The following is a 22844-nucleotide window of genomic DNA, read 5'->3' on the forward strand; positions in this document are numbered from 1 at the left end:
GACATAAAAGATGGAATCGGTAGGGGAGAAAAGTTTTCGACTTCTTGGAAACATATGTATATACTGCTGGAGAATAAAATATTTGTGTGAGGTGAATATATATTTTTAATTTGTACAACCATTCTGTTTTTTATATAATTTATGTGCGGTTTATTTTAAATGCATTAAAAATATAGAAAATGTACAATAACGACGTAAAAAGTCTTAAAAAGGCATTTAACCTTAAAATAGGCAACGGGAGCTAAAATAATCAAAAAGGGTAAAATAAAAATTGGGCCTATCGTCCATAGATGTGTGGAAACGTGTTTATCTCTAATAGGTCTTTCATACATACACTCAGTTTAAAAAAGGCATTTTGCCTAACATCCGAGATTTAGTGATGAAATATCATTACAGTAACAAGCATTGTACGGAATGCGCGCTGGTTCGAGTCCTCATGGGGGAAGAAATTTTCTCATGAAATTTCGGCCAGTGTATGGGACCGGTACCCGCCCAGCATCGTGATGCACTTGGGGAGCTACGATAGGTAGCGAAAATCCGGTTTACCAAACCAGCTATAACGACTTAGGGGATCACCGTGCTAACCACACGATACCTCCGTTCTGGTTGGATGATCGTCCACCTCTGCTTCGGCATGTTGGCGTGAGGCCAGCAGCCGGCTGGACTGGGCCCTTCAGGACTGTAGCGCCACGGATTTACTTTTTTACTTAAGTATTTTCATTTGTTTGAAAATATCATTGGACATTTTTTTCGTATTTTCTATAATCTCGATTTTTCAATAACTCGAAGCAGTTTCCGGGAGCACTTCGAGATATGGAATATCGACTGTATAATATTATTCATTCATTCATAGTGTTCTGCCCAAGGGCAGGTCTTTCACTGCAAACCCAGCATTCTCCAGTCTTTCCTATTTTCTGCCTTCCTCTGTATAATATTATAAACTAGTTTAATAATATACCATTAATTAACTTCAAAATTAAGCGTTTCTTCCTTCATTTTTTGCTAACCGTCCTTCGCAAGTCTCTCGTGGCTCCGACTTAAAGAACGTAGAACTTTACACTCTTTGTCTTTACTCTTTCGAATTCTGCACACTTCAACACCAAATTACCTTTCGTCTCGTTTCTCTTATCTATACTCTAACCACGACGTAAATACCAGATCGCTTATCTGTGGCACGCTAAGTATACCTCTTCATAGAACATCTTGTTATTCATCATCTTTTACAATATCCACCTCGCGTCAATGGAATTCCTTGTCACAAAGTATTAGGGGCTGCAAGACAATAAACACCTTTAAGAACAGCTTAAAAGATAACCTTATTAGCATTTCACTCCAATCATACTGATTTAAACTATCACTGACTACATTGTTACTTTTTTCTTTAGACATCATCCTGATTGTGCTGTATTTTAATTGTCTCGTAATAATCTCTTTCTATTATCTAATATTATTTGAAATATATTAACATTCTATGTATTTTAGTTTAATTCTGCTACACAGTTTATTTCAGTGTTTAATTAATAGTTCATAGTATTTTGTTGTTTAATTTGTAAATAACTCTTGTATACATGTAACTCTCATCTAAATCAAATTGTTGGATTCTTTGTAAGTTCATGCATATGTATATACACTTTTTGCTGGTTGAGTGGAAGAGAAGGCCTTACGGCCTTAACTCTGCCAGCTAAAATAAATCATTATTATTATTATTATTATTATTATTATTATTATTATTATTATTATTATTATTATTATTATTATTATTATACATTTTTACATATCCTGAGGGAAGGGTGGAAGGAATTTGCCAAGTCGGGAGCGTTTCGATGGAGCCTGCGTATTTGCATTTCGTAAGGCAAGGCTGGTGACGTCATGCAGGCGAGACTGACTCGGTAGCCAGACGGCCAGCTAACGAGTGCTAATAGCATCCTTTTTGCCCGTGACAGCACGCTAACAGCCTGAACACACTGATCCATTATGAAGTCTTGTTTGCTCGCCCAGGTTCCCATGCGGAGTAGCTTGCATTGTTTCACGCATACTTTAAACGAGTGCCCAAGCAGCAGTTGTAATTTTCACACCTTCGCAAGTGCAGGACAAGCGTCACACGAGCGAGTCAGTCTTGATTAATGAGGTGCAAGTAGTTCGATGCTTGCCTCGTTTATCTACGTTTATAATTTATTAAACTAACTGCAGTTTAAGTTCGTAATTTTCTTAAAATTAAAAGGTGCAATTTACTTGCAAACATTTCCTTTTATACAGATTATGTGAATGCATATTTATTAGTTACTAGCTGAAAGCACTCGCCGTTGCCTGAGTTGTTCTTTTTGCTTCTTTTTTTAAATTAAACTAATTGTTAGACTTTTCGGTCGTACCAAAGAATCAATATAGACATATAGCATTGAATTTATATTAGAAGATCTTTTACCCCTTGACTGCTGCATGCCTATTTTTTTTAATATGATTTGAGAAACCATATCTCACAAATTCAGAACATATTACGCCTACATTAATTCTTATTTCATACACAGAATACAGATACAATAAAAACTCGCAATAAGTCATTTTTTAACATAGAGACTAATATTCTGAGAGACGTAGCCTATACAGTTAGAATTTCGCAGTAACACTTTCGGACATGAACAACAATATTTTGGGAGACGTATGATATTATTTTTATTTTTACTATCTGACCTGACAGTGTTCTTTTCAGTCGGCTTACGTACATTCACATACTACATTAGCAATATGACAAAAGTATAATAGGATTTCTTTTTGATGTGTGTAAAATATTTTTTTCCTACTTCTTTGTATAAAATATAGTTGAGAATGTGAAAAACACGGAGTTTTTAAGTTAATGTCTGCAACTTTGAGCGACTGTCCTTGAGCTTCATTTTAATATGGCCATTACAAATGCTAGTCGAACTGAATTTGCTGTTACTTAAAATTGAAACGCATTTTAGTGGGTATCATAAGAATGCGTGCATAAAAACATCTTCTTTCGTTTTGCCAGTTAATATTGTCACTTCTATTACTACGTTCTGAAAGAGTTTTTTCACATCAATTCTTGTTTCATTGCATAATTTTGGTGGGTCAGTATTTCGCACTATTACTATTGGTGATTCAGAATTAAGTATTAAATTATATGGTAGCAATCCTTGTGGTTTGAGCGAGTTCAAGAATTTAGTTGGATAAAACACAGTCTGTTCACTATCTACAACTGCATTGAGAAATTCATAATACGTTCCTGGGCTGGGTAAAGATATTTATTGCATGAATTATTTAGTTTTAGCCACAGTCTACTATATACAGTCGCGAAGCTCAATATGTAGTAAAAATGCAAACATGGGTAGTTGCCCACCACCAGGATCGCTAATATCGCCTCATCATCGCAGATCTCTCTCCTAGCAGCCGACAAAATATGTTATACTTTCGTTGTGTTCTTTTGGAAAAATTAACACCTTCCTTCCATTATTGAAATATTAAATGCATAAAGTTAATTTATTATTTTAATGAAGTATATTAAATTCCACCATAAACTCGAAGATACCTGCAAGAAATAAGTTAATATAATTTTTGTTTGTGCAAAACGAACTGAAATTTACTACAATAGCTTCACTCATTCAAGATTATAGCGATAATTAACTATGAAACCAATAAATATTAATTTGCATTTCCCTTTACAACAATAATAATGGAAATATGAATTAATGGAGTAACTTACGTGTACCGGTACTTGTAGTGTAGGCTTACGTAGTTAAAGTGGGATGAGGTTAAGCAATAATAATCACACCAGAATTGGAAATAAAACGTGATCAATAAATTTCATTGTAACAGACTTTTTCTACGTCGCTAGTAAAGCAACAAATAAAAATAACAACAAAATTAAAAGCTATAAATAAAAACATATCCTTTGAAAAAAAAGCCTAAGCAATAATAATCCCACCAGAATTGAAAATAAAACGTGATCAATAAATTTCATTAAAACGAACTTAATTTTTCTACGTCTTTAGTAAGATAACACATAAAAATAATAACAAAATTAATAGCTACAATTAAAAATATAGCCTCTGAAAAAAACGTAGACCTAACCTTTATTTTTCTGGAAATTTAGCAGCCTAAGTGACAGACTTTAACCGGTATCTAATGTCCTTTCGGTTAGACTGAAACATTTCATTGTGAAATTTAAGGATATAATGTATTCTAACAGTCACAAAGAATTTCAAAATTAAGAGTGTTGTTTCTGCACAGCATTCTTGTGGAAACCCAGGAACCTTTCTGAATCTTTCGCAAATCGGAAAAAGGATAACTCTAGCCTCTTTCTCTTACTGTTGCTACAATTTATAGCACTCCTTGTCCCATATTATTATTCCAATTATTATATTTTAGCCATTAGCATTTTCATTACAACCAATAACGAACATTTCACAAGCGACACAGTCCAAAGTCGACCATGGACAGTCTATTGTTTCTAGTTGCTAACCGCTTGGAGCGCTTTATCATGAGATTTGCAAAAAAACACCTCAAGCTTCGCGACTGTATATAGTAGATTGTGGTTTTAGCCTTCATGATGTGTATGAACAATGTTATTTAATTTCGTGTTATAATTACCATGGCCTCGTGAAAGTCGATGTTGAATATAACAAACAGTAATAAAGAACAATTGACTGCAGAAAATTGCATTTTAATATTACTTATACATGAATGTTTGATTGTATATAATTTTATTTTTTATTTTTTTTTTATTAATTTAACGTCCATTTGCAGAATTTTAATGTAGCCTATGTTCTTCTCCTGGTTATGAAGGTTAAATGTGGAAACTTTGGCAAATATCGGTCAAAGCGTGTAGATTTGTTAGAGTACATACATACATACATACATACATAGCCACATTGGATTTTATGTAGATAAACATAAGAGTTGTTAGGTCAGGAGATTGCACATACTTTGTTCGCTGGGACAATGAATAGCCTATATTGCCCTCGCTCTTTATCCCAAGTCAGTTTCAGGTTGGCAAGGAGATTCCATTGTCAGGAAGATTTAGGGAAGTGTAAAAACTATCAGTGGCGCCTTAAAATCGACCACTACTACTGAAATCTGAATTATTTCAATGTAAAAGCTGATTCCTGGAAATCCGTACACTCAAATTTACAGAATTTATGTTTCACTGTTATGATAGCTGTGACTTTATCTACGAGTATGTTCAAACAACATTTACATGAGGAAAGGCGTGTTTGATGTTTGAAATTCTTTCATTATTCAATTCTCCCTATTTGTGACGCACAGTGGCCTATACAACACAGTGAAATACAAATGATAATAGGTTTGTGAACATTAAAACTTCATTTTAATTTCTACAATTTCATCCTACCTTCTTGAAAATTTTACATCAGATATTGCTAATATACATGTGTATAGCTTTTCTCAAATTTGTATGTTGGAAATTATGTCGAGAAAATTTTTTAAAGATTTTTATTAACTAAAATAATTCTTCATTGTTCCACATACATATTTAACATTTTTATAATCACCGATTAACTCTAAAACTTCTTTACTGTGTTAATTTTTTAGGAAATTAGCTGGCTGACTGATTTCGAAATGATATCCTTTATTTTCCGAAGCCTAGACTTCGAAAGTAGTCAGCTAGGTGATTTTCTAAAAAGTTAACACAGTAAAGAACTTGTAAAGTTAATCAGTAAAAATAATTTATTTCTTTAGTAAACAATTACCTGGACCTCACCTAATCAGTTTCATAAACGTTTAAAATGAATCAAAAGCTCCCTGTAATAAAATGGTGCATTGGTTTCTACCTTGTAAAAATACTTCATACGTAAAAAATTACTTCGAATGTTTGATTCTTTTTGGATTTTTAAGTTCACTGCCCGATATAAAAAATCATACGATTCTTATAATAATAATAATAATAATAATAATAATAATAATAATAATAATAATAATAATAATAATAATAATAATAATAATATGTAAATATCTTGGAGCAACAGTAACAAATATAAATGACACTCGGGAGGAAATTAAACGCAGATTAAAAATGAGAAATGCCTATTATTATTCGGTTGAGAAGCTTTTGTCATCTAGTCTGCTGTCAAAAAATCTGAAAGTTAGAATTTATAAAACAGTTATATTACCGGTTGTTCTGTATGGTTGTGAAACTTAGACTCTCGTTTTGAGAGAGAAATAGAGATTAAGGGTGTTTGAGAATAAGGTGCTTAAGAAAATATTTGTGACTAAAAGAGATGACGTTACAGGAGAATGAAGAAAGTTACACAACGTAAAACTGCACGCATTGTATTCTTCACCTGACATAATTAGGAACATTAAATCCAGATGGGCAGGGCATGTAGCACGTATGGGCAAATTCAGAAATGTTTATAGAGTGTTAGTTGGGAGACCCGAGGGAAAAAGATCTTTGGAGAGGCCGAGACGTAGATGAGAGGTTAATATTAAAATGGATTTGAGGGAGGTGGGATATGATGCTAGGGACTGGATTAATCTTGCACAGGATAGGGATCGATGGCGGGTTTATGTGAGGGCGGCAATGAACCTCCGGGTTCTCTAAAATCTATTTCTAAGTAAATATAATTAATTAACAGCCATCGGGGTAGCTCAGGCGATAGCGCATTTGTCTGCTGATCCGGAGTTGCGCTCGGGCGTGGGTTCGATTCCCGCTTAGGCTAATTACCTGGTTGGGTGTTTTCTGAAGTTTTTCCCCACCGTAAGGCGAATGCCAGGTAATCTATGGCAAATCCTCGTCCTCATATCGCCAAATACCATCTCACTATCACAAATTTGTTGACGCTAAATAACCCAGTAGTTGATACAGCATCGTTAAAAAATCAAGTAAACTTATTTAACAAAATTTAAATTAGCATATTTTCGTTCTATCTATCATTTTTTTTAGGTTAGAAATTTTTTAAAATTTAGTCGACCTGGTTGGCGAGTTGGTATAGCGCTGGCCTTCTATGCCCAAGGTTGCGGGTTCGATCCCGGGCCAGGTCGATGGCATTTAAGTGTGCTTAAATGCGACAGGCTAATGTCAGTAGATTTACTGGCATGTAAAAGAACTCCTGCGGGACAAAATTCCGGCACATCCGGCGACACTGATATAATACGATGAAAGAGTAATGGAACGGAGAAAAATTCTCTCCGGCGCCGGGATTTGAACCCGGGTTTTCAGCTCTACGTCTGATGCTTTATCCACTAAGCCACACGGGATACCACCCCGGCGTCGGACAGAATTGTCTCTGATTGAGTTCCAACTCTTGGGTTCCCTCTAGTGGCCGCCCTCTGCACTACGTCATAGATGTCTATGAACATAGGACCGAAGTCCACACATGTGCTGAGGTGCACTCGTGATTTAAGACGGCGCTTATTCCGTCGGATCCCGGCCAACTAGTCACTCATAACGAGTGCACCTCAGCACATGTGTGGACTTCGGTCCTATGTTCATAGACATCTATGACGTAGTGCAGAGGGCGGCCACTAGAGGGAACCCAAAAGTTGAAACTCAATCAGAGACAATTCTGTCCGACGTCGGGGTTGTATCCGGTGTGGCTTAGTGGATAAAGTATCAGCACGTAGACCTGAAAACCCGGGTTCAAATCCCTGTGCCGGAGAGAATTTTTCTCCGTTCCATTACTCTTTCATCGTATGATGACGCAGAATATCTGCATGGAAATATCATATGTACTTCGGTACATTAAAATAAAAAAAAAATGACACTGATATAACCTCTGCAGTTGAGAGCGTGGATAAATAAAACATAACATTATTTTTAATTTAGTCGAAAATTGTCATTTCCAAAATTATAATTATGAATTATTTACAAATATATGAGACAATCCGGGCCTTCCACTCTTTCAGACTATTTCTCTTATCAATCGCGGACTACTTAATTTGCTTTCTTTCTTTTCTAACAGCTCAAAATCTCTTAGCTGATCCATTGCTCTGAAACATTTTACTGATCGTAAAATTTCCATTTTTGCGGAATTAAATCTGTTTATTTCTCATTCATACTCACGTTTATGTTTTGCCACTGCATAATAAAAGCAGAGAACCATAACACTATACAACTGCTCTATAAATCTACCGTTTTCGAAATACGGATTTCGTGTTAGTCTTGGTTTAGATATATCTGTATTAATAATGCCTGTAAAACTAGATTAAACATTGCACATATCACGAATACTAAATCCAGAGCCGATCCGATGTCTATGCCAGCTTCAATCAGTTGCAGCGGTTGCTCCTGGATTTCACTTTGTTCAAAGCCTGCTGAACAGTTTAAATTCTATTACTATATAATGCTACGGGAAGCTCTGTGAGGCACTTTATATTTTATCAGTGTGTAGTTAAACGTAGTTAAAATATTGAGGTTAAAATAGGCCTACAAATTGTAAATTCGATTAATTTTATGCGAGTTCTCGCCACCTTCTAAGTGAAAATAAAATTATCTAGAAATAAGTGTAATATATAAATAATAAACCAAAGTTAAATTAAATTACTGATTGGAAAAAGTAAGGTAGTCCTGTTTTCGTTACTACGACCTGACAAGGGAATTGTTAATCAACTCATGTTGAAACCTCCCCTCAAACTGTGCACACAGATCTCTGCAGAGAATAGATGAAAATGTAACAGGATTTTGGAAAAATCACTACGATTGGTTGTAATTGGAATTAGAGTAAATAGCCAACAGTGTAGCTCAGTCGGCTAAGGCGCTTGCCTACTGATCCAGAGTTGCACTTGGGCGCCGGTTCGATCCCGCTTGGGCTGATTACCTTGTTGGGTTTTTTCCTAGGTTTTCCCCAACCGTACAGCGAATGTCAGGTAATCTATAGCGAATTCTCGGTCTCATATCGCCAAATACCATCTCGTTATCACCAATTCCACGGGCGCTAAATAACCGAGTAGTTGATACAGCGTCGTTAAATAGCCAAGTAAAAAAAAAATTGGAGTGAATATAAACACTGTCCGACCGAGTGGTTATGTTGTAGATTCGGCGATACGGGGAAAGTCAGGTGATAGTTACTTTACAGGTCCTTTTTCTTTAAATTATTTTAAGCAGTTGTCTAGGCCTAATTCTGAGCAGCAAATATTTTCAGAAAAGAGCCTAAAGGCTGGTTCACAATAAACCGGGAACGGAAACGGCAACGAGAACGAGAACGGAAATAATGTTAAAATAAACGTATTTAAATGTGAGCATTCACAATTAACTATTGTGTATGCTCACATTTAAATACATTTATTTTAACAATATTTCCTTTCTCGTTCACGTCGTCGTTTCCGTTCCCGGTTTATTGTGAACCAGCCTTAACACCCCAGCCTTTAGCCTTTACAACTCCATATTGTGGGTACTATAGCCGTCAGCTAGACAACGAGCCGCCTCGAACGCTCGTGTGGCAGAACGCTATCGTAATGCATGGACACGGATTCAAATTTCGGCAATTGTGAAATTGTATTTGTGGTGGACAAAGCCAAGGCTATGAATGATTTTTTCTCGAGGTTCTCCCAATTTTCCCTCGTCCTTCAACCAACACTCTCAACAATTACGTTTTCATTATCATCTTCATCTCGAAAAGTAGGGCACCGCTTGTATTTGTGTGACACCCTAATTCCTGTAGGCATAGTTGTTATGTACGATCATACATTTCCTCAAACCGTTAATGAAATTTTCTGTGGCTCAAAAATAGTTCTTTACTTGTGTTGTCCTCTTAAGGATACCTGGTAGAGTTCGCAAGACAATTTTATTGTTAATCATATGTCCATTGTTTCTTTTTATAATAAGCTACAGCGTTTTAATTATATCATTCATTATTTTGTATCTGAATATAAGAAAATGTGTTCTAGAACTTTTCACGCCAACTTGAGGACAAGATAATGTATTTTCTTTTTCTCTTTTGCTTCGAACTACAAGTTTCTTGCTTCTGTTTAGAATTTGTTCTTCTGTTCCAATTTCGGATGATCCTGTTCCCCGTCAGTATCGAATTTTACTTGACTAATCTATTGTTTCACTTCGCTTGATGTATTCCTTCCAATTTAACTCCCAGTTCGCTGGTTCAATATCCAATCCGTCTCTAATAAATGAATTCTTGACTTTATCTCAAACGTTTCCATTTTATATATTTCGTAATACAGTATACTTTTATTCTGGCAGTTTCATTTATCTACCCTGCGCTTTGCGTTTCTGATCTGCATTCGCGTTGGTATATTTAAAATAAGATTGACGTCACCTCATTTTAATTTTAAATTAATATTTTTTCCAAATTATAACCTACTTATATTGCTCAAATATCGAGATACTTTGTTGATGTTCCTTGAACTAAATCTATACAACATTACTAGGTGACCATTTTGTATGTGAAACGTAAACAGCAGCTCTGCGATCTATGTTGTTGCTCTGTGGGAAAGAGGAAGACATAGTCTATGATTAGAATAAGAGAGCGATCGCACTGCACAGGTGACGTAACACCACCGCGCTGTGTATTAGTACAAGCAACTGCCGTTCTACAAACAGAATGATTGGGTAATATATTATTGTTGCTTATTTCTGTGCCTACATTATTTGAATTTTATGACCTGTTTTCCAAGATTCTATGAAAGTTTATGAAGCATCCCCAAAACATGATATATAAAGTCATTGAAAAGTCACTTCAAACTTTAAGGGGAGTGGGTAGTGATGCCTGTGTGATTAAAAATGTCAGTACAAAAGTTTAGTTCAATATTTCTAGGTTTTAGTGCTCAGAATGGAATAAAAATTTCCATGCTTATACAATCAATCATTCTGATTTCAGTGGTAGAAAAGTATCCAAGGAAGGCCCTAACTGATAATCTGTTTTCCCACTTTGCTAAATGTACCTCATTCTTCAGGTACACATTACTTGCTACTATCTTCACTCATTTACTTTGTATTTTTTAAGTTACCTAGTAATGTATATTGTAAATTCTAAAGAAAAATTTAGTTAAATATTTCATCCCTAGTGGAACAGAAAACATATTGAACTTTATTTAAAATTTTTGCAATTTTTTTCAATGATTTTTTTTCTCGTGTTATGTGTGTGATATTCTTAAACCCGTAGGTCTGCTATGTAGAACACATTCTGCAGAAAACACTGTAAAAATTTAATGTAAATTGATTCAGTAGTTTCAGAAAAAAAAATGTACTTAAGTTTCAAAAATGTCAACTTATGGAAAACTGCATTTAAAAAAGAGAAGAATATATGAATTACATGCAGCGCCAAATTCAAAGAGGTCATTTAAAGTGGTTATCTGCAGAAATACCCCCACAATATTTATATCGTTTTAAAGAGCAAGTTTTGTACTTTCCTTTTTAAAACACAAAATAAAAAACTGGATTTTTGATCCCTATGTTTATAAATGCTATAATAGGTATAAAATAAATAAAAGAAGCACATTACTGTATTGAGGAAACATTGGGGTTTTTAATTTGTTAATGTGTGCATTTCCATAGTTACATTTTTTATTACAACAGTAATGATTTTATTAGTATACTGCTACAGGATTTTGAAGTTTCAAGCCATGGTTCTACCATTAAATGTTAGGGTACAGATGATCCCATGCTATCATGAAAGCAATAGAAATCTTTCTCAAGGTCTGATAAAATTTAGATCACTTCACAAATTAAGAGAAGGCCCATGTTCCATTTATAATTAATTACGGGGATTTAATCAGGAGGTTTGAGGAAACTGGTTCTGTTGCTGATAAGAATGATTTGGAAGACCAAGAGTAATCAGTGATGTCACCAGAGGCGGCCCGTCCTTATGTGCTACAGTGCTACAGCACAATGATAATTTTTGCTCAAATAATGTATTTGCAATACCACCATAGTATCTGTCTGCCATTTGACAATTTCCCGTGGTTATGTTCATGACGCGTTATAGAGTGTTTAGTCTTCGCTCTTAGCTCTTTGGTGCCTCAGGGGGTACAATGTGCTACTCTAAACTCTAAATGAGAATGTAGACAATTAATGCGCATGTGCGAAGCTGAAATCACTGCCCTGATTGGCTATTTTTACGCGGGGAAGTGCTGCAGTCAGCTTCAGCACAACACAGCTTGGAGATTGCAAAAGTAAAGCGTAACGAGAGAACGCTTGTTTGTGGAAGAACTCGGAACTATTTACAATGAAGGCCTATTTGGTAATTCAAGTGTCCGACTGCTGCTGCAGTCTACCTGGTTTTTGAAGTTCCTCCTGAATCAGTCAGCAAGCGACGGAGAATGGAATCCCAGAAAACTGAAGCCAAGGGAGTATGTGACCGTATAATTCAGAAAACTACTCACCGTTTCCAGCCTTTAAGCTATCTAGATGCAACAAAATTGTTAAACAGCAAATTTTCTGGCAATTTTTGGATAGCCTAATTTTCCTGAACGCGAACTTGAAGTTGCTGTCAACAGCTATACTGTACTGAACAAAAGAGTGTTAAAGACACAACTTTGAGTTCTATACGGAACACCTGCCTTCCGGAATATAGATAGAGCTGTTCAATTGTTACGATACATAGCCTCCAACAATTCACAGGATCCATTCTGTGAAGTAACACTGTCAATAGAAAAGAGTATGATATCCAAGTTGAAGGTTTTAACACCAGGGTAATTGACAGGTTCTGCAGTAGGAAGGAACGTCGTATGGATTTCATATTTCGTCACTAGGCGAGTCTCAAATTAAGATAAATACATATAAGTGTATACAGTAGGCCAATATAGAAATTGTAGCACACTCATTATTTTGACCACCAGCCGCTACTGGATGTCACTGCAGCTGAGGCATTTCAGACAAATAATGAAATGAGTAGAAATAGTTTATTATGGAATTAGTACTGTTCGCCAGGTGTTCAGGCTTCTTCAAATGAGTTATGGCATAGCTTGAAGAATTCTAAGACATCTTATGGTCCGTTGAGACGAGGCACTTTTAGTGGCGCTGCGAACGCTTTAGTAGCACGGACTCTAGCGTTCGCAGCGCCACTAACGCGCCACTAAAAGTGCCTCGTCTGAAGGGACCTTGGTGCTATGCATAGACATTTCGCTAGCCCGCGCTACGAGCGTGCTAAAAGTACGAGTATCAAGTTTGGTGGAATTTGGTATATTTCTATGTAATGTTGAGGTTAGAATGGTACTCACCTAGACTGTTGAGTCCGTAGTGCGCTTGGTACACTGTAGAGCCGTTGGAGGACATGGTGGACGTGATGGGCAGTCCCGAGTTTAGGCTCGAGGTAAGCGCCGATCCCTGATTCAGCTGACCGATGGACTGGCCGAAGCCTCCCATTGTGACACTGCCTTGACTCAGCTGGCCCAGACCTCGGAAAATGAAAACAAGGTTAGGAAAATTGCAGTAGGTCTGCAGTATGTTGTAGAACACAGCTAAACCGGGAATAATACTGATGCAGTAGAACCTGGTTATACGTAGTTCTGATTTGTACGTAATTATACTCAAGTTCTGACAAAATTACATGTAATTACACGTAAATCAATTATGAATTGTAATTAGCAGAGATCGGAGCTTAGCCGGAATGCCTTTTTAATTGTGTTAAATCTATCTTCATTTTGAAAGTAAATCTATACGAATAATACCCTTGTGATTGAAACGTCACAGTTTTATGTTGCCCTTTTCTGCCTTTTTTTAATATAAATGCCTAATTTACAAAATAAATGCTTTTTTGCCTTTATTTGATTATTTATCTATTATTTATTAAATTATTATTAAAATTGCCTACAGGTATATTTTAATTTATTTCTATAACCGCTACAATGAAAGTGACTTCACCAAATGTACATTATTGTCTTTCAGTCAGTTCATATTCTCTTTGTAACAGTGAGTGCTGCCGTGCAAAAATGTATAACAGTAAGCGTTTTAATTATCGCTTGTGTTTATTTGATAAGGCAACAATGAGTGCGGGTCTAACGTTATTTTTAACGGTTATTTTTCTTTCAGTTTTCATTGCGACGTTGTAGCTAGCTAAATATTTCATATCGCAACATATCAGTACAACTAAACACAAAAATGCACTTTCCAAGGCTACTGGGAAGAAGATTTCTTTGCTTGCAACAGTAATTGCAACATCGAATAGAAAATCTCAATTTGCATTCGAGTTATGTAAAGCTTTTCTTGCTGCCGAAATGCCTTTGTGGAAAGTGCAAGGTTGTGGGTCTAGTGCAAGGTTTTCGTAATTTCCTTTTATTGCGTATTTTAGCTATTTATGATGCCTTTCGTCTGCTTATTTTAATGATTCATAATGCCTAAACTTCCTGTTTCTGGTAATTAGCTTTTTATTAAGTAGTAAATATTTAAAAATGAAGTTTGAATTGTAGGTATTTTTCTTGGGTTTGATACATAACGGAGAGTAATTTTAAGTTCACATGATTCGTCTCATGACTTCGAAATTGTTTTATCACTTCCCAAAATCTTCAAGGACAGCTGCATCATGAGTGAAAACACAAGCCATGTGACAGTGAATGAATGAATGAGAGAGGAAATGGGAGGAAAAACTTTAAAGGTTACGTGAAACACGTCTTTGCAAGGGAGTTGGGGCTGTGAAAAACTGAATTATGTGAGCTCCAAGCCTGTTGGCCACTTGTCTCACTTCGGGTTTCGCCGCTCCACTGAATGAGCGCTAGAAAATTTCGAGGAGGAAAGCCGAAAATGGACGTAACTTATTAGCTACAATATACGGGGGAATGGGGGAGAGGAGATGAAACGCGGAGAGACCAACTATAAGGAGAAGTGGTCGAAGTCTAGGCAACGAAACGGTAATAGCCAATTGGCTCTTTGATGATTTCTCTCAGATCAGGAGACCAGCCAATTAGCTCTTTGATGACTCCATCGATCTGTAAAAGGGGACGATTAGATTCTGTTAGAGCCCGAGTTAGATCCGTTACACATTTGAAGAGATCTCGCTAGCGAGAAATGTATTGCGAGAAAATTCAAAGATTGACAACATGGATTCAAATGGACATCCACACACTGGAAGAGATTCTCGTCCGAGGCGAAAACCTCGAGCGAGTTTCTCGCTGAAATCGGTAACTCAACGAATTTTCTTGATACATTTATCAAAGATGTTTGACATTCATGCTCTTTTTGACGATTGAATGTAGAAAAAGATGAAGAAGTAATATCACAGGTGGCGATGAATTGTATTGTTTCTGTTGGCAACGAGGAATGATGGCTGATAATTGCAGTCAGAAACTTATCGAATTTGTACGATGTCACCCGTAGGCCTATTTATATGATACACGGGATGAAAAGTATAAAAACACGAAACTTAAAGAAGAAATCTGCAGACTAATATGAGATGATCTGAAAATAAATAGGGCTATATATACATTTTTTTTTGTGAGATTTAATAGTATTAATTATAACATTTGAAATAATGTATCAATTATGTCTTAATAGTTTACATAGTTTTAATCAGAATATAGCAAAGAATCCTCTATCATATCATGAATGGCAAAAAACTGAGGTCTATTCTATCTGAAATAACACCTGAACGTATCAACATCCGAATCGAAATCAGTGACCGAAACTCACCCTTATCTTCGTGAGATACAATGTGATTTCCAGATATTTCTAGCTTTAATTTTAGGCCTACTTTTTCTTTTCATTAACGAAATGCGTTCATATAACTCCATTTCCTCATCGTCAGAAGATTCAGATTCAACATTGTAGCATTCATACATAATTGTAAAGTACGACAATATACTTACAGGTTATATATTTAAGTACGACAATATACGTAAATAAATGTGCCCAAATGCTGTCAGAAATAAATAATTTTACGTTTAACAGTATGTTGAGTAGTCTATATTAGTAGCATAGTTTTCTAATCCGCCATAAAATGTGAAGTTGAATATAAAACGCAAAAGTGTGTGTTTCTGAGAAATAAGAGCGAAATTTCATTTTATGACACATTTTCGTGTTTTTTGTCAAAGAAAAAAAATAGAATTTATCTAAAGGCTCTGCCACATAAGGGTATGGGTTCTTAATTTTTTTTCAAATAGTTTGGTAAATTTAGCATCACTAGCGATCAGTAAAATCGTATTACCTGTTGAACTACAGTTATTTACGTGTGTGGAGAAAAACAGCGAAAGACATGTCTAAACGAATTTATGTCCAACTTCTACTGCGATATGAACCGTTCAGAGCAAGAGTGGTGTAAGTCAAAATGAGTAATGAGGATTAAAGTAAACATTCTCTAAAATACAGCGCAAAGTAGCAATTAATATTCAATTTATTTAAACTATTAGTAGTCAGTGGATAGCAAGAAGACCATATTAATTGCTACTTTGCGCTGTATTTTACAGAATGTTTACTTTAAACCTCATTACCCAATTTTGACTTACACCACTTTTGCTCTGAACGGCTCATATATCTTACAACATATCGTTCCGTCTGTGGGGCGTTTAAGCCTGTGTCAGCAGCGTTGTTATAATGCATACAACTCTAGAAAGAAAACTTGCGTTAACAATGCAGTTTATATCGCTCTGCGCTCAACGAGCGTAGACTATTAATTAATTTGAATGCAGTAAAAACAAATTTAAGAGTTTGCAGGTACTGAATATTCTCATTTTTAAATCAATAGTACAGGTATTAAAATGCTAACCTTTATTCAAATCTTTTATATATTTTATCGACTTTGATTATGTAATGTGGACTTTACATCACTAATAAAATTGTTGTAAACACATTCATTACGCAACTAGTTAGGTAATGATACTTATATTACGTAACTAATTAGGTAATGATCATCAAATAATTTTGTTTTCTGCTTCCAGTAGGAATCTGTGAATACTCTCTTTTGAAAAGATACTAGATTTCTCAGCCTGGGAGCCTTCGCCTTTTCGTTTGGAACACCAATCTTGAAATTTTTTATATTCCACTTCGTATTTTACGAGGGATTTCGATGCTACTAAACATTCAATTGCAGAATTTGCAGCATTTTCAATATCTGAATCGTTTTAATAATGTTTACTTCTTTTAGTACTGCCGTTCTGTTATAAACAAAAATCCATTGTGTTCAAAACTGATAAAACAAACATAACGAATCGCCTCTCGCAGGAAGAAACTAATAATAATACAATCGCCTCTCCACAAAAGACTTGTTCAAAACTAATAAAAATAATTCAATTACTTTCATTAAAAAAATAATTTTTATCAAAGTGGATAAAATGTTGTACGATATACTTATGGTAACTTCATATTACAACACTCGACTGGTTATCAAATTAGTATTGTAATATGAAACGTTACGATGCTGATATCGTAAATAAGTGTAATACCCTCTCTCTTATTAAAATAACCTTCTGGATTTTGGCTTATCATTACAACATAGTTTACACAAAATTGCTTCATGAACTATTTTTACAGACCATTTGATTAAAATTTATATTATAATTTGCAATTTTATATAGGTATGATATTTTTCTTTATCCTCAGACTTAATGAGTTTGTGTATTTTGTTCTTTGTCGCGACTGTACTGCTTGAATTGCCTAGATATAGAGTTGGAATATCGACACTTCTTGGACAAGTGCCATGTAAGCTTTAGTTAATAATCTCCAGTCATGTTTTCAATATCGACGTGCGTAACCAGTTTGTTGCTGTTTGTCACGGAATTCAAATTTAAGTAGCATTAAATATGTTGATGGAAGTTACAGCGTGAATTATAAAGAGAGTAGGCTACTGTGATGCAGTAGAAATTAAATTATGAGATTTTGACGGATATATACGTCTTCATTATCGGTAACACTGAAAAAAACGTGTCAAGAAGATGCATGGTGGCCAACTTTTCAAAATCAGATGTCGGAAAAAATTTAGGATAACAATTTTGAACGACGAAACCTAAGCTCACTTATAATGACGAAGTTAACGCCATAAGGCCTTCTCTTACACTCCATCATCGTAATCATCATCATCATCATCCACAATATGAGATAGTCGAACAGTGAAATTAAACGAAAAGCGAAAAGAACAAAAATACTAACATCACAAAATAATAACAAAATTGATACACGAGTAATATAACATGAAAATAGTATCACAATATAACAAAGTAAAATACAGATCTATAGACTAGAATACAACATAAGTAACTCAATCAGTGCAAACAGTTAAAAGGGTAAACATAATGAAAAATATGAAAATGGAATATAATAATTAGACAGTGTGTGCGGGATGACTTAAGGAAAAGTGAAGTGGTTTCGTATCGGAGTATATGGCACGTGCCGCGCCGTCCGTCTTTTGTGTGCCTGGCGAGTACAGCAGCGTACAAAACTAATGAACCCCGATCTGTTCATAGTAACATTCCAACGCAATGTGTGCAGTTGTGTTATCCAGCTCAAGTATTTATAGTACGGGTTGAATAGTGTAGTGCTGATCCATTCATAATGGCAAAACGTTCAATTCGCTCAGAGATACGAAGTGCAATTAAGAAGTATGAGAGTAACATTTTATGTATTAACGAAGACAATATCGTGTGTAATGTATGTAAAATTGAAATAAAATCCAGAACAATTCAGGCTATAGAGAAACATTGCAACAGTACATCGCACAGGAAATGCGTTGAAATGAAATCTGAGGAATCATCATCATCATCATCATCATCATCATCATCATCATCATCACCATTTAGTTGTGTGGATCTAACGACACGTGCAACATGATGATCAGTACAAATATTCCTCTAAAGAAATTGAGTGATACAAAAACTGTTTAAGCGATAGGCGAAGACGATTCAGCTTCGACAAATTACGAGAATATATCGTCGTTTACTGCAACGCTGGTAATTGCATCAATGATGACGAGGACTGAACCTTGTAAGGTATGTAGGTACAGTACTATAGTACGTTATTTTTCTTTTCCTTCTGACTGTAAGTCCACACCTGTGGAGTAACGGCTAGAGCGTCTGGCCGCGAAACCAGGTGGCCCGGGTTCGATTCCCGGTTGGGGCAAGTTACCTGGTTGAGGTTTTTTCCGGGGTTTTCCCTCAACCCAATATGAGCAAATGCTGGGTAACTTTAAGTGCTGGACCCCGGACTCATTTCACCGGCATTATCACCTTCATCTCATTCAGACGCTAAATAACCTAAGATGATGATAAAGCGTCGTAAAATAACCTACTAAAATAAAAAAAATTCTGACTGTAAGGAGATACAGTAGCATGTTGACGTCGTCTGTTTACGTTTAAAACCTGTTCAGCCAATGGTCTGAATGAATAAAATGTAACATATAGTAAATGTGCACCTATATTCAACGATAAGTCATCCCGCATCCACTGTCTAGTTATGATTAACGAAATAATAAAAACATGATAAAAGGATATGATGATAAATTACCATGGTGATCGAGGGAGTATAGTGATGGTGAAAAATATATATCATTTGTAAAATTTATGGCAGAGGTAATGACTTACAATTGAAGGGAACTGAAATTGAAGAAGTGCAGTTTTAATTTATTTCTAAAACTTGTTAATGTATAGGCCTACATACTTATTAACATAACAGTGCGAGGGAAAAGAAGTACTGATTGTAAACACAATTTCAAAATGTGACGGCATTAATGGAATCGATTGTATCCATGTGAATACATCACATTAGTGGAAAGAACACAGTAGCGCCGTCGTCTCTATCGTTACTCCGGAAAGAAGAAGCAATCTGTGCACTTTGTGTAAAAAAAACTCTTTTATTTCTCGTCTCAGTAGCTATAGATAGGCCTCAGGTCTAGTTCTCTATAGAATATAAGAAGCGGCATTCCATGACTGACACATCGAATAAAACAACATAACGCCACGAACTTTTCTTCCAAGAAATGTTCAAGCTGCATATTATCATTTTCTTGATAAAGAGTATAAGTGTCATTATTTTAACTGATGATTATTCATGTTATAAGGAAGAAAAAATGTCCTTACAATTTTTTTCTAATTGCAATATTTAACTAATGATTAAAGCTTACAATATTAGACGTTTAGCAATGTTGCTGGATAAGAAGGAGTGGGTTTATAAGTACAGTACGATTATTTAGTCCTGACAGTCGCCGGAGATGTGCGCGTGGGACAGGCGAGTCCATTTAGTTACGCCAAGGGGTGTTTGGGTTATTCACTCGCTTGCCTTTACCGACCGCTCGCCCTATCTCTACTCCGGAACTCTCCCCACTCCTCCTATTACTTCCCCTCTTTCGCGTCGCTGAGCTGTCAGGACTAAATAGTCGGTCTGTAAACAGTACAGCTCAAGCGGGTACAGACATACCGGTACGGATGCTCTGTTCTAATGCAGGAGCGGACCATGATAATACTGTTGTTTACATAAAAGAGCAGCAAATACAAACTTCCAATCTCATTAATAGAACATCATGGTGAATTTACATTTTATGTAGGCCTAATAATATTGCTCCATTTTTTATTGTATGTCTAAAAAATAAACAATAATGGTTTTCTGCACAAAATCACACGAACTTTTTTATAATGCAAAATTTAAATCTCTCCTGCTTCCATAAAACAGTATCATTTTAAAACAAATTTCTGGTTGTGTGATTTTCGAAACGGGGTAAGAGACTCCTAGTTTCTAAAAATCGTTGAGAAACTGCTACAAATGTTCGCCGATTAGGTAACCTTCTTTGAGAAAAACGTTGACGGTACTTGTCTCACTTGAATTACGACGACTTTCTCCACAAATTAATAACATATATTCCTAAACTGTAAATGACATTGTAAGTTATTTATCGAATACCCTGTACTGAACTGTCATCCGATCGGCAGTAGAGCTATGGACAGGGAGCTTGAACTCAGCTGACTCGTACTTACGTCTTTGCAGAGTACTGCCTGCTGAACTCGTTGCCACGTCTCTCATGCCAGAATATTAACAAATTTAAGCATGCATTTTTATTTAATTTCACGAAAACGTGATAGAACACACAAATATTTATTTAAAGTAATATTAACTCTTTGCTTTATACACCTACTGATGTACAGTGAACTCTCTTAAGTTCGACTGAACAGAATTGAAAGTTCAGTCCAGTAAGGGTAGTGGGTATTGCAGGTGAAATGGATACAAATTCTTATTGGTTATTCATCAACGAATACAGTACTGTACTTGTATTTCCTGCCCACCCCGAGACTTGTGTATGCGTTTCTAGTACCACAGTGAGTTTCGACAGTTCCGTCTCACAAACGGCAAAATTCTCAAATAGAAAAAGTAGAGTTCATTAATTTAAAATCGGTGATCAATATGGATATCCTAATCAATAAAATATTCTGTTTTCCTTTAACAAAAGTATCACTACAAGACACGGAACCAATTCTCATTCAAATGGTAAACCCATTTCTTAGTGCCCATATAGGGGCGTGTCTAATTCTCCTACGTAAGCAGTCGAACTATGGGATGTTGAACTTGATTTCTGTCGAACTTAAGAGCTTCCACTGTAGTTGTTTTTGTAATTTTACTAAGGATATAAGCAGTATAACGCAAATAAAATAAGAGAAGAAATATATATTTTTTTTCTGGGAAAACTATCAAGTTTTGACCGTATGTTGTATGGACATTTTTTGATCCTGTAGACCGTCCCCGACGACTGTGAAAAAGACGGCACTTATACCCCTTACACTCTGTACAATTTACAATTCTTAAATTAATATTAGCTTTCAATTACAGAAGCTATTCAGAGGCAATTATATGGTTATAACTGAGTAATAGGGTAGCAGCACCAGTGCCGCTTCTTTAAGAAGTAACAGAATTTTTCAGAGATCGAATAGTGATCGCATTAGTAAGATGCTGCCAGGTAATGGGGAGACAGATTACATTAGGGGTGCAAAGCATGCGTGTAGAATATGATGGAGTTATCTACCCAACTGCAGCGGAGAGTCGAACAGACCTGGAGTCATGCCGCTAACACCCCAGCGACTGTCCGCTCCTCCGAACATGCCCGAGGAGCAGAGTCCTTCGGACATGCTGCCGAAGGGAGGTAACCCGTGGGACGGTAGCAGCGCTCCGGGCGTCCGGAACACGTTCGTCGTCTTCTTCCTCTTCTTCCACTTGGCTCTGCGATTCTGGAACCACACCTGCACATACAGATGGCGCTTACAGTTATTATCCAGTAGGTTCTTAGTATTTGATATGGAATTTAAACTTAAAACAACATTGAGATATAAAGGGGTACAGATAAGTACAGAAGAAGAGATGACTATTGATGTGGAGGATGAGATACAGATTATATATATATATATATACAGTATATGGTTTATTCTCACACTAATCTCTCTGGTCCTGCTGGCCCTTCACATTTCTGTTGATACAGATTTTATAGACAGGTGGGTAGGCGGACATGTGGACGGAGAAATAGATACAGAAAGATCGAAACAGATAATTTAAATGCTGTACTCGTAGATTGAAATCGACATAGAAAATGCATGTAGACGATATCGTGGTAGTAATCTAGATATATATTAAAATAATAATTAGATAGATCGAAATCGAAATAATAATGTAAATAGATTGATATCGAAATAGATAATGTAAATAGACGATATCGAGGAAATATTGTAGACATATCGATGGTCCAGAAGCAGACTGTTCCAAGTCCATTTTACTATTTTTTTTTCAGGAGAGTTATTTTCAGCTCCTGACATTCAAAGCTTCACGAAACAATTTGGAATAGCTTCATAGCAACCTTATGGAGAGGAATATTTACAATTCTGTTCGATTCATATATGCAGACAAGAACTGGAACACAATGAAATACAGATTTCTTTCTTACAAAAAGTTGGACTTAGAACAATCTGGTTCTCATCCATCGATATATCTAGGTAAGTAATGTAGATATATCGATATCGAGGTGGAC

The 22844-nt window shown here is 35.8% G+C and overlaps 1 protein-coding gene across 3 annotated transcripts in view; it reads right to left on the minus strand.

Annotated features, from left to right (window-relative positions):
- The window catches only part of LOC138704511 (homeobox protein orthopedia-like), a 384195-nt gene that overhangs the window by 31648 nt on the left and 329703 nt on the right, over positions 1 to 22844 (minus strand). For 2 of the 3 annotated variants that reach the window (XR_011333362.1, XM_069832465.1), the window contains exons 3-4: positions 21852 to 22065; positions 13144 to 13320 (exon numbers count right to left, since the gene is read on the minus strand). Coding sequence is in view for 2 of the 3 variants with exons in the window: in XM_069832465.1 (XP_069688566.1) it covers positions 13144 to 13320; positions 21852 to 22065 (391 nt within the window). In the remaining variant the exon portion in view is untranslated. The remainder of the gene's footprint in view (positions 1 to 13143; positions 13321 to 21851; positions 22066 to 22844) is intronic. The other variant, XM_069832466.1, reaches the window with a different exon arrangement.

The sequence above is a fragment of the Periplaneta americana genome, chromosome 8 (genome assembly GCF_040183065.1).
Source record: "Periplaneta americana isolate PAMFEO1 chromosome 8, P.americana_PAMFEO1_priV1, whole genome shotgun sequence".
Lineage (NCBI taxonomy): Eukaryota > Metazoa > Arthropoda > Insecta > Blattodea > Blattidae > Periplaneta > Periplaneta americana.